The sequence below is a fragment of the Prunus avium genome, chromosome 7 (assembly GCF_965620075.1).
Source record: "Prunus avium chromosome 7, drPruAviu1.hap1.1, whole genome shotgun sequence".
In the NCBI taxonomy this organism is placed as follows: Eukaryota; Viridiplantae; Streptophyta; class Magnoliopsida; order Rosales; family Rosaceae; genus Prunus; species Prunus avium.
Window position 1 is genome coordinate 24,708,225 of NC_142290.1, and position 12,697 is coordinate 24,720,921.

General features: G+C 37.3%; 2 protein-coding genes across 4 annotated transcripts; one reads left to right on the forward strand and one right to left on the reverse strand.

The window, feature by feature from the left end:
* The first annotated feature begins 2,346 nt into the window (after positions 1-2,346).
* Positions 2,347-4,719, forward strand: HSFB3 (heat shock transcription factor B3). Its single transcript, XM_021970688.2, has 2 exons — positions 2,347-2,885; positions 3,978-4,719. Exons 1-2 carry the CDS (start codon positions 2,646-2,648, stop codon positions 4,470-4,472), a joined length of 735 nt encoding a protein of 244 aa, XP_021826380.1. The 5' UTR covers positions 2,347-2,645; the 3' UTR covers positions 4,473-4,719.
* A 3,899-nt stretch (positions 4,720-8,618) lies between these two features.
* On the reverse strand, positions 8,619-12,088 carry LOC110767208 (uncharacterized). 3 transcript variants are annotated; one of them, XM_021970686.2, is made up of 2 exons: positions 10,928-12,088; positions 8,619-9,493 (listed from the first exon to the last, which is right to left on the reverse strand). In XM_021970686.2, the coding sequence occupies exon 1, from the start codon at positions 12,012-12,014 to the stop codon at positions 10,956-10,958; it is 1,059 nt and encodes a 352-aa protein (XP_021826378.2). In that variant the 5' UTR covers positions 12,015-12,088; the 3' UTR covers positions 8,619-9,493; positions 10,928-10,955. The 3 variants fall into 3 exon arrangements, with proteins under 3 accessions (XP_021826378.2, XP_021826379.2, XP_021826377.2); XM_021970687.2 differs by having other exon boundaries at positions 8,623-9,453; XM_021970685.2 differs by lacking the exon at positions 8,619-9,493 and adding an exon at positions 9,511-9,730 and having other exon boundaries at positions 10,928-12,086.
* Between the last annotated feature and the right edge of the window lie 609 nt (positions 12,089-12,697).

The window sequence follows — 12,697 nt, forward strand, 5'->3', positions numbered from 1 at the left end:
CCAATAGGAATGAGACACGTGTAATAATTTATTTTTAGCCTTTAAACTATTTGTTCTGTTAGTACTGGTTTTGGGATTGGAGAGAGCACTGGTTTTGGGTTCTTAGAGGTTTGCTCATATAGTGGTATGGTTATTGGTCTTCTCATCTTCTTATATGTATGTGTATTTAGCCTAGTTGTGTTTTTGTGTTTTGTTGATTTTTTGTACTTGTTATGTTGATTTGTTTTCAGGGGAAAGTGAAACAAATTGTTGGGTCTACCGTCTACCCTTTCGAATTCAAAGGAGGATGGGTCTGCTCTTGTTACCAATTTCGTGTCAGATAAGTCAGCGGAGGAGTATGCAAAGATGTATGAAGAAAATGGCCTTACAGGTGGTCATGCGATCATGCTTGGAGTTGACCCTTTGAGCAGAGCTGCAACCATTGAAGCTCTGCATGCCTATCCTGGTGGGTTTATGGTTGCCTTCTTATTCTTGTAGATTCTATTGCTGTGTTCGAATTTTTGGGAATACTAACGGGACAAGTGTAACTCAATTGGTATCAACGGAACAATACTAATGGAACAAAAGGCTAACGGAGAGATGGAGTTAAAAGGCTAACGGAAGAATACTAACGGAACAAATAGTTAAGAGGCTAAAAATAAATTATTAAACGTGTCTCTCATTCCCATTGGCAGGTACACCAGGTACCTGCAAAAATTTCTCCACCTAAGGACCATATATAGTGCCCTCACGATAGAATTCTTGCATCCCTTTGAACCAGAGCTTTCCAGATTGTTGGGGAACTGCTACACCTTTCACACACCACTCATTCATGGTGTGTCGAAATAGAAAAACAAACCTGTGGTAGGTGAGGGCCTATTGACGACAAAACCAGCAACAAGTTTGAAAATGTTTATTTTTTATTTTTACTTTTTTCTTAAGAAAATTAAATGAAAATAAAAACAAATTTGATTAAGGTCAAGTCAAGAAAGCCCAGCGCTCAACAAGAATAAGAAGCTTCCTAATTGTCCAAATGCCCTGAATTTCTGCTCTCCATCTCAACCTCCCACCTTCCGTTTAGCAAAGTGCGTGGATCATACTCTCCCATCACCAATTCAACATCTTGGTTAATTTCTTGTAAACATACCTAAATAATTACATCGTTTCTTCTTGAAAACCCATGATAATTTGATCTGTCATAGAACCGGTTACTAACTAATTACATTTTAAAACACATACATGCATGGAGTACATATATACAACGTCAATCTTAAATTTCATTAGAAATATTTTGCTAAATACGATGCTCGATCTGCGCCAATGAATTCTAGAATTCGGTATCTCTCGAATTATTTAATCATATAAAGCAAAGTAAGCCTACAAGCAAGGGGGTACTTGATCAATTTTATAATGGCTACAGCGTGTATTACACGAGCTTAATTAGTGGGTAGGTTTGCATTTTTTTAATACTTAGAGAAATTAAGACATGGAAAAGCAGAAAGTCAAAAAAGTCACTCCCTTCGTAGAAAAACCCCCGAAAGCATTAGATGATTGCGGAAAAGAAAAAAACTAATCAATCAAAACTAATGAGAGAAAAATTTAGGATAGAAGAATTGGCACGTTAGACAAAGACAGACAATGCCTAAATAAAGAATGTAAGAAAGAAAACTATGAGCACACCAAAAAAAGACCTTAAACTTTCCTTGTTTGAAGAGTGAAGTGTTACAAAGACAAAACACTCTCACGAAGCCCACATGTATTCATCTTGACCGTCCATCAAAAGCAACTAAAGTTATCATACTTGATTGTCTATCAAAAGCAACTAAAGTCCTCACAAAAATGGAATATATGTTCCACGTTTACTGATTACATTGTTGATCACATATTTCAAAGTGATGAAATTTATTTTTATAGATCGGTTTGTGTTTCTACCAAAGACGTGGGACATAAATATAGTATAAGAATTATTTTTATTTTTGTTCCTACGGATTTTTCTAGTATGGAATATGTCAATTTGATAGTGACACGTGTGTGTGCAAGAAAATGGTTTGCCTTTAATCGAGTGGTCATATCAATACACAATTCTTTCCTCCCCTTCTCCCAAAAAATATTGAAAATAAGAAAATAAGAAAAGAAAAAAAAAACCAATAACCCAAATTATCCTAGCCATCCAAAATTGGCGATAAAAGTTTAATCATAATTGAGATCGGATGGTTGACATATTAAGATCCCAATTAATTAATTAATATATTTTGGGCATAAATACTCTACATATACACAAGTCAAATATTTTAGTCATATGATAAGGGAATGTGATGTGCATGCCATGAATTTTTCAAAAAATATATAAGAAGAGGGGGTAGGCTTGGCAGATACGTTTTAACCATTTCTTTGTAGCTTAGTGGAGAGAAGAAGAGGGAAGGAAAAAAGCCCTTGCATTTCTCATGAACTGTGGAGTCGTGCTGGGTTTCTATTGTTGGGGTTGGGAGTTCTTAACTGCCCTTCTTCTCTTCTCCTCCCCTTCTCATCCTTAATCTTCTTCCTAATCCTTCTTCCTAATCCTTCTTCTATCTTCTTGTTCTTGTTCTTGTTCTTGCTCTTGTTCTAGCTCTCTCGCTCTCTCTCTCTTAGAAGTAGTTTTGAGTACCAAGATTAGGTATTAATTGATGGACGGTGTGTGTGACCAGAAGGGTTTGCTGGAATATGTGAGGAAGTCAAGCCCTCCACCTTTCTTGTTGAAGACCTACATGCTGGTGGAGGATCCCACCACCGACGACGTGATCTCGTGGAACGATGACGGGTCGGCGTTCGTGGTGTGGCAGCCGGCGGAGTTTGCCAGAGATCTCCTCCCAACACTCTTCAAGCATAGTAACTTCTCTAGCTTTGTCAGGCAGCTAAATACTTATGTATGTACAAATTTATTAACCATATATACTTATATTTTGCCTGCTTTTCTAATCAATATCAAATTCTTGCACTTTGCCATATCAAATGCATTTTTTCTTGCCATATATGTTCCATCATCATCATCATCATCATCATGTCAAAAAAAAAAAAAAAAAAAAAAAAAGGAAATGAAGGGCAATAAAAAAAAAAAGTCTTCATTCCAAGTTGACCGAGTTTCTAAGATTGATTTGGAGTCAAATTTTATGGGTTAATATGAAAAGGTCCACTAGTCTTGTCTAACCTAACTTAAAATATAATAGTTTTTGGGTGTTTTGATGGACCAACCAAATTAAATTAAATATACATTTATATATATATTTATGTTGGGTTTGAACTTTAATTGGAGTCGGCTGAGCCATAAAAGATAATAAATGAACTGTAGACTCATGAGTATGACAGCGGCCAATGTCCCATAAGAAAACCATAGTGTCACACAACCTACTTACGGGCATGGAAGAATTTTTCTTTCTTCATTTATTTGGTTGAAAAGTAGTTACGCTGCTGATAATTTCTTCATGTATCTTATTCTATGTTTAAGATTTGAATTTAGAACCTCTTTATAGATTACGAAGAGATACCATTAGATCAATAACTAATTGAATGTCCAAGAACTTAAACTACTGATTTCAGGCATACGCTCGTTTAGTGCCTAGGATTGGATTAGATTGGATAACTCACTTGTTTAAGGCATGTCAAATGAAGAAATAAATTTTTGTCGAAGTTGAAGGTAGAAGTAGAGGAATTACTCATGAATAAAACTTATCTCATCAAATCCCCACAAAATGGTAGGAAATTAATATCTGATAATGTACCCATTCTAGTCTCCCAAATGAAAAATCATTCACATCTACCATCATTTCCTCGTTCAATATATACTTTGGATCTAATGAGTTACCCAATCCTAGGCACCAAACGAGAAAATATACTTTTACCCTCCTTCACATATCTCTCTTCTAATATAACTTTTCTCTTATATTTCATTTCTCTATCTTTACTTAAAACCAAAACAAAAATTTTACGCTGAATTTTAATAATTTTGCACATATGTCTAGGGATTTCGCAAAGTTTCAACAAGCAGGTGGGAGTTCTGCAACGACAAGTTCCGAAAGGGTGAAAAGGATCAGCTATGTGACATCCGCAGAAGAAAAGCATGGGCCAGCAAGCAACAGCCAATCAACAACATTGCCCTAAACCAAACTGCACAAGCAATGCCAAATCATGACGAGTTTGATGAAGACCAGAGATCAAACTCCTCAACCTCCTCCTCATCCGATTACAGCTCTCTCGTTGACGAAAACAAACGGCTGAAGCAGGAGAATGGGGTTTTGAGCTCAGAGCTCACCAGCATGAAGAGAAAGTGCAAGGAGCTTCTTGACTTGGTGGCCAAGTATGGAGACTCGACTGAGAAAGAAGAGGAGGAGAATAGTGAGAGGGTGCCCAAGTTGTTTGGAGTGAGATTGGAGGTGGAGGGAGAGAGGGAGAGGAAGAGGAAGAGAGCTGAAATTAGTGAGAGCGCAAGCATTTTACTATCTCAAGAATGCAAATAAATAATCTCTACAAATATACATACTTCAACAAGTGGTCTTTATATGAGCTACTTAAAATCAAGTAGCTTAGCTAGAGGAATATTAAGATGTACTTTATATATATATATATGTTTATTATGCATGTAAATTATTTTATATAATGCATTTGTCATAAACAATGGTGATGATATAACAAGTTTCTCCGATAGGACTGGTGCTCAGACGGATGCGATCGGCTTAGTGCCGAGCCGTCCAAATATGGCTCAAATCAATATCTTGTATTTTCCTATTAGGAGTTCAAAAAATTTTATCTGTGTATTTTTCTGATTTATTAGTAATTTATTATGAATTTTGGAAGTTAAACCATTAAAAAATAGTAATAAATTAAAGACATTATAAAGACATTATAAAGGCACAATAGAGGCTCTCTCAAAAGAAAAAAGAAAAAGAAAAAAAAAAGGCACAATAGAGGTATTCTGGATGCACGATACAGATACTAGAGTCACTCTAAAGGCATTCTGGAGTCATTATAAAGACAGTTTAGAGCAAGTCCACCCATAAAGGCAAAGGCAAGGCTAAGGCAAGGCAAGGGCTGCCACTATTCATGTGAATAGTGGCAGCCTTGCCTTAGTTGGCTCCACCCTTGGAAGGCTAGGGCAAGGGCAAATACTATTCATTATACTTTATTTTTTATTTTTTTATACTTTAAACCATTAATTATAACCTTTTTAGATAATATTTTCGGTTGTCATGTGTCACTATTTATTATAAAATTCTCACCTGAAATTTGAGATAACATTTTCGGATAAGATTTTCGGATAAAATTTTTGGTTGCCACGTGTTCATTTTTATTATAAAATTCACATCTCACCATACAATTGAAATACCTACTCACTCATCATACAATTGAAATACTCCCGGTCTTCATAGTCCGACATAATTGAGTACAATGACGAATCAATCATTGGCGGAGGCGGTTCCACTGGATCACGACGTGGGGGAGTATTTTTCTTCAGAGGACGTAATAGTGCCATTATTTCCGACACGGAACGCACCACTGGAACCGATTGCGGGCATTGCTCACTTGAGGAGCCATGTGTAATGGTTTTCCTCTTTTTTGTTTTGCCTTGAATAATCTATTTAAAAAATGAAATTAGAAATGCAAGAAAGAAAGAAAGAAAGAAATATATATATATATATATATATATATATAAATTTTACCTCGTCGCCAAGATTTTGACCTCTTCGAAAGTTTGTCCACGAGCCTCCAGCTTCGATGGAAGAGGCCATTTATATTTTTCCACAAATGGAATTTTGTAATAGAAAAATGCGAGTGGAAAGTAAAAAATATTGGAAGGAGAAGAGTTGGTATGAAAATTTGGTGTGGAAGGTGAATAAAATTGATAGGTATTTATAGGGAAAAAATCTAGAATTTTTTGATATTTTTTAATTTTTTTTATGAATTTATTTCGAATTTTTTACAATTTTTTTGGTAGAAAAAACGAGGATCGTCGGATTTCTGCAAAAAAACTGGATCGGAGAGCTGGGGGATCGCCACGTGGCTTCTGCCCGTTCGGGCTGGCAGGCGCTGACGTCAGCGGGCGCAAATCAATTTTTTTTTACTGTTGGCGCGTGAAATTCACGCGCCAACGGTAAAAAAAATTTGATTTGCGCCCGCTGACGTCAGCGTGACATCACGGCTGACGTCAGCGCCTTCGGGCTTCAGCCCAGGCAAGATCTGCCCGTGGGCTTGCCCAGGTACGTAGGACCCACCACTTGCCCGGGCTTCTTTTCTTCCGCTGGAGCTGCAATGGGCTAGCCCGAGGGGCCTTTTGCCCGGTTTTGGTGCATGGCTGGAGGGGCTCTTAGAGGCACTATAGATGCATTATAGAGGCACTACGGAGACACGTGGCAATTGAAAAATACTAATAAATTGAAGAGAAAGACACCTGCAATTGAAGGGTGCACCATCAGTAATTTATGCAGGTGTCACTCTCCGGCAGTGCCATGTGTCATTAAAATTTTATATTTGTATAATTTTTGGGGTGAGTTTTTCGGATTTTTTCATTGAAGTTTGGTGAATTTTTTCATTGATCAAATTTGCGCCTTGTGTCATTCTCAATGCTTTAACTTTCATGCATCCATAGTTACTCTACGGCCCCGTTTGGTTGACGGAATGGATTTGATGGGAAATTATTTCTCATGTCATTTCTCAAGGGACAGGAAATTGTGATTCCTTTCCCATGTTTGGTAATGCCAGGAAAGTAACCCGGAAATATTACTTTATTTCCTTTCCCATGTTTGTTTTGAGTAAGAATAGAAAACTAATTTCGCTTAGTTTTCCAATTTTACCCCTATTAAAAATATGTTATGAATTAAAAAATAAAATAGGAATACCAATAGTTGTTGGATAAAACTATAATTATAAATTATTAGTAAAGACAAATTAGTCAAAAAAAGGTGCATTTAATGCTAGCCTTACTTTCCTATGAGAAGGGAAAGTAAAACTCAAGGAGGGAGGATGACTTCACTTTCCCCCCTACTTTCCCATGTCCAAGGCAACGATTTCCCATGCCTGACTTACCAAACATGAGAAAGCAATTGATTTCTCATCCCCAAGTTTCCTTTCTCATGAACCAAACGGGGCCTACATCTCTATAGCGTTGAAATGAGAGTTCAATTTTCCTGTTACCATTTCTCCTGTGCCCACCTGTTACCCAACTAATTTTTTAACACCTGTCTTTCTACTTAACTCTAAGTTAACTGTGTTAAGTTTAATTAAATTAAAAAATGAAAACTAATAATTGAAGGAAAAACTTTTTTTATTTGTTGCTCGTGCTCCACTACCTCTTCATTCATCGGCTTCTTTTACTTCTCCGCATCATCGCTAATTACCTTCAGCGACACAATCGCATAAACTGAGAGTTTCTGAAACAAGTTGAAGGCTTTCAGATCTTTGCACGACACGAGTTTAATTTCTAACACCCGATAACGTTGTCTGCTGGAATACTCCATTGATCCATGATCCATGAATACCTAGCTCAGAGTCAGACCAACCAAATCCTTTCTTCCTTCCCCTCGTAGTTAATAGTGTTAACTTTTAATTAAATTAAAACTAATAATTGATGAAAAAAAGGACTTCAGCAAGGTTTCTCAACGTCAAGCTCTGTTTCGCTTTCTCATAAATTTTATAGAAAGGGAAAGAGAATAAAAGAAATCAAAATGTTTATGGAATGTTCATGAAGAAACCAGATAAGGCAAAGGCTTTGAAGCAGATTCGAAGCCATGTTTGGGGCTTGGATAAGAAATAACTTCTGCTAAAAAAATAAATAATAATAAAAATAAAAAAACCCAACAAGCAAACTCCCACCCACACCCAATTCGTCAACAACCCCACCCTGACCGCACAGCCCCCTCTCCTGCTCGTCGTCGGAAACTCTCTTTCTCCCCCTTGATTTTGGATCAAGATCTATATTCTTCCCCTACTCTTCTTCTTTGAAAGAGAGAGAGAGAGAGAGAGAGAGAGAGAGAGGGGTAGAGAAAAGGAGGCTTTGCCGGTGACGAGAAGGAGAGGGAGTTGCTGCCGACTGGACGGGGGTGGTGGGAGGGAGTTCGCTCTTGGGTCCTTTTTTTCATTCAATTATTAGTTTTCATTTTTTAATTTAATTAAACTTAACACGGTTAATTTAGAGTTAAGTAGAAGGACAGATGTCAAAAAATTAGATGAGTAACAAGTGGGCACAGGAGAAATGGTAACAGGAAAATTGAACTCCTGCAATGAACACACACAAAAATAAAACTTTAATAACACGTGGAACTACGGGAGAGTGAAATCCTTCTGAAGAACTGACGACACACCGTTCAGTTGCTTCCAAGTGCCATTCTCTTCAATTTATTACTATTTTTCAATGCTTAACTTCTAAAAATCACACTAAATTCATAATCTCTTGGTTAAAGACTTTAACTAGTGTTTTGATTTGTTTAGAAACAAATTCAAGTTTTTGTGTATTTGTATGATTTTTAATATATTTATTATGAATTTTTGAAATTAAATCATTGAAAAATAATATTAAATTGAAGTAATTAACACGTGGGGCACTATAGGGGCACAACAGAAGCACTATCGAGGCCACTATGGTGACTCCAGATGCACTATAGAGACATTATAGATTAAAAACATTAAAATTCGTAATTAATACATTAAAAATCTAAAAAATACACCGAAAAATCTTACAAACTTGTTATGACGTCATCTTCGAATGGAAGCAGTAAAACATGATTTCTAGTTGCCAAAAAAAACAAAGTGATTTCTCGAACCCAATTTTGTTGTACACGAACTTGAAGACCATTAACCTTCCTCATTCCCCCCAAATAGTACTTTCCAGTTTCTCACTAACTTGAAGCACTATAGAGACAGTACAAAGGCACGGGAGCAGAGCAAAGATAGAGACCCCTAGATCACTAGCAAGGAAAATCCTCGAGGGCTACAAGACCTAGAGGTCTAACGAATGGCTGCAATCCAATCTAACCAAATAAGCCTAAAAGAAAGATCTCTGTATACTGTAGAAGTCAATGCCAAAAAATGATGAACATAGAGCCTTCAAAACACATGCATAAGCCTTCAAAACATAACAAAATAAGCGTTCATAACATTTGTTTCATTATTTCATTTACCTATTCACTATTTCATTTTCTTCATTAATAAAAAATGCAGCAGCCAAACTGAAAATTAAACAAAATCATCAGCTAGTGCAGCCTTCTCTGCAAATGGTTTATCTAAGTAGAAACTAGAAAACTGAAAACCAGCATAAATCACAGGCAGAGATTATAACCTAAAACTCAATATAAAAATAAATTAAAATTAAAAATCAAAGCCTAAATAACAAAAACTAATTATGCCGTGGATACAAAGCAAAAAGAAAACCGAGTACAGGAACTTACCTCAGGTACTCCTTTTCTCCTTAGATGATTCGTTTCCAAGCTACAATCAAATCGGTTTTCCCTAATTTGCATTAACAATCCCGGGTTTCAGTACTCCCTTTCTTCACAAACCACACAGTTTTACATGAATCAAATGCTGAACTTTTACTGAATGTGGACCTTTTATTTAAAACAATACCATTACAGTCCTTATGGAGAAGGTGTACAGAACCGCCAATACAATAAAGCTCTAACTATAATACAACAAAAAACTAAACAGCTCTCTTAGAGTCGCCGGTCATGACAGTTACTATCCAAACAACAAGTGTGATAGTGTACAAAACTGCACTAGTGATGACCTTGCAAAGAAAATGAGAAAAAGAACAGTAAGAAACTTGACAGCATTAGAGAACTTTATATTGCTCAAAGAAAGACTCTCCATGATTAATCTGTTGAAAGTCATTTAATACCCCTAGGTCTTTGTAATAGAAATTACTTGCTGCAGTTTTTTTTTCCTTTCTCCCAAGTTCAAAGGATTGCAAAAGATTTCATTTTTATAGTCACTTTGTAAACCATTGACTGGATTTGGTAGAAATAGAGAAACTTAAGGCCCGTTTGATAACCATTTCAATTTTGGTTTTTAGTTTTCACTTTTTGTGCTAGAGTATAGAGGAGAATGAGAGTGAGAATGGGAGTAAAGATGAGATTGAGAGAGAGGATGAGAAGGGAGGATGGGAGGGAGGAGTAACAAAAGTGAAAACAAAAACTTGAAAGTGAAATAATTTCAAATAGATTTCAGTTTTTAGTTTTTGTTTTCACTTTTGTTACTCCACTCTCCCATCCTCCCCTCTCATCTTCCTTCTCAATCCCATCTTCACTCTCATTCTCACGTCCACTCTCCCTCTTCCTCTATACTCTAGCACAAAAAATGAAAACTAAAAACTAAAATTGAAATGGTTATCAAACGGGCCCTTAGTAATCTAAGACATTCATAATTTTCACTGAATAGCTAAGCACAGGAAAGAAGAAACAAAATTCCATCAGAGTTTCTACAATAAAATGTTCAACATGATGATTGCACATTTAGAAACTATATCAAGTGGCAAGAAAATCTCTGATCTATTAAAGGTAGGCCATTCATTATCTGGAATACAATTGGTATAAACATAGAATCAGCTTTAAGTTAACTGTAATTGAGATACAACAAGATTATTTTGTTCTGTTATTCTTATTTTGTTCTGTTATTCTTAATTGAGTCAAGCCTTAAGTATCTAACTTACTAAAGAACAACTTAACTAACTCAGAAAACCCTTCAATCAAACTCTACTCAGAAAACTATGACAGTCACTGCTTAGGGCAAGCTATCAATCCATTTCACCATGATCAGTTCCATACTAGAACACCACATTTAGACGCTTATGTTTTCAAGCATCACTTCACCCCTTCAATGTTTTCTCAAAGGATCATCCTACGCAATACACATATCATGCCTGCATATGAAACTCAAAACTCAAACAGCAAAAACGAAATACAGTCAAGAAGCCTAGGAAGACTACCTGTAGTTATCAAGATTAAGTACAGGTCTCATGATGGACCAGTTGAACGAGCATACAGAATTCTGGGTCTCCTCCTCTTATATGTAAACGTATAACAAGCATAGAGGCATTTAGGTTTCCTTCTCTTATATGTTACCATAGAAGAAGCGTTGAGGTTTTTGGGCCTTCTCCTCTTGTATGTTAATACATAGCGATCAAGAGTGCTCCTTTTCCTATACTTGAAATAAAAAGGATCAAGCTTTGCATTGCACCTTTGCTTCTTTGGCGTGGTAATACAGACACTTTCCTCTTGCTCTTGTTTACAGAAAGCTGGAGACTCCAAGTCATCACCATTGGAGCAGCTCCAATCTCCTTCCTTCAACGGATCATCATCATCATCATCCCCACTCTCTTCTTCAATATCAAGCGCTCTTGGTTCCAGCTTCAAACACCCAATGTCCGTTGATGAATCACAAAAGCACACACTCAAATTCGGCGAACACAACTTCTCAGCAGAGCCGTCCATGGCATCCAACTGCCCATCATCAACATCAACAGCAGCATCCTCATCCCTCCTGTTTGAGCCCTCTTCGCTACCAAAGGCATCATCAATTTCCCTGTCATCTACCATGGCCAAAACCCTAGATTTCCCCAATCCTAAACCAACTCTTCTCTTTCCAGTCCTTCGAGACTTGCTACTGCTCACAACCCTTTTCCACTTGACCAGCGACTCCGGAATCCAGCAATCGGCGCAGACGGAAAACTCCATGGCCGAACAAGAATCGGACAAGCGCGCAACGCTTCGGTACTCGGAATCGCAATGCCTGTGGACTCTCCGGTGACACTGGCGGCAAGAGAAAGATTCTTGGGACGACGAAGTGGAGTAGCAATAGGAGCAGAGCTCCGAGGACTCGACGCGAGAGAAGCATTTCTTGCAGAGAAGGACGATGCGCCACTCGCTGTAGAGGACGTGAAGCTTGCTCTTGGCATTGACATTGGCAATGTCGACTCTCAGGTGGCACGAATGGCATTCCGAGAGATTGGGCAACTCTCTCGTTTTCTTCGCTGCTTGTGCTTGGGCTTCTTCATTGCTCTTCATTTGAATCATTGGCAGCGACGAAGCATTTGGGGGTTTTATTTATTTATTATTGTTAGGGCTCAATTCCGGAAAATAGGGCCCCTATTTACTGTAGTTGCCGCGAAAGGATGCTGTCAAAGGGCAACGAAATGAATATGGAAAAAGAGTTTTTAAAAATTCATAAATTTCAAGTTTTATAAAAATTTTCAAATATAACCAAAAGCTCACTTAAATAAATTTAAATGCCCTCAAAATTTAAAACTAAATAAACTTAAAAAAAAACTCTTTTTTGGTGAAAACCAAGGTATCCCCCGCGCGATTGCGGGGACTAACCCTCGAGGTACTGTCGGGCGCAAAGCGGGGACCTCTCCCAACAAAGTCTGCTCTATTCGCAAGCGCCTGGGATCGAACCCAGGACCTCTTGTTTCAGGCACTCAGACCATAGTTTTCCTTAAGTGTAAGATTCTTTTCTAGTTCAGACAAAGATCATATACCCAATCCTGCAATCTATCCTGGTTAAGGCATAAATTTAACAAGTTGAATTCATTACGTTCTAGAAAACGAGAGAACCAAGCAAACCATTATTCTTTGTCAAGCAATAATGTAATTCACCACACTTAATCACAAGAAGCTAATTGAATTATATTGCGAGTTCTGCCTCAAATTCATCTTCCAATTTACTAGATGCAAAGCCCTAAGGTGATCAGTCAAAG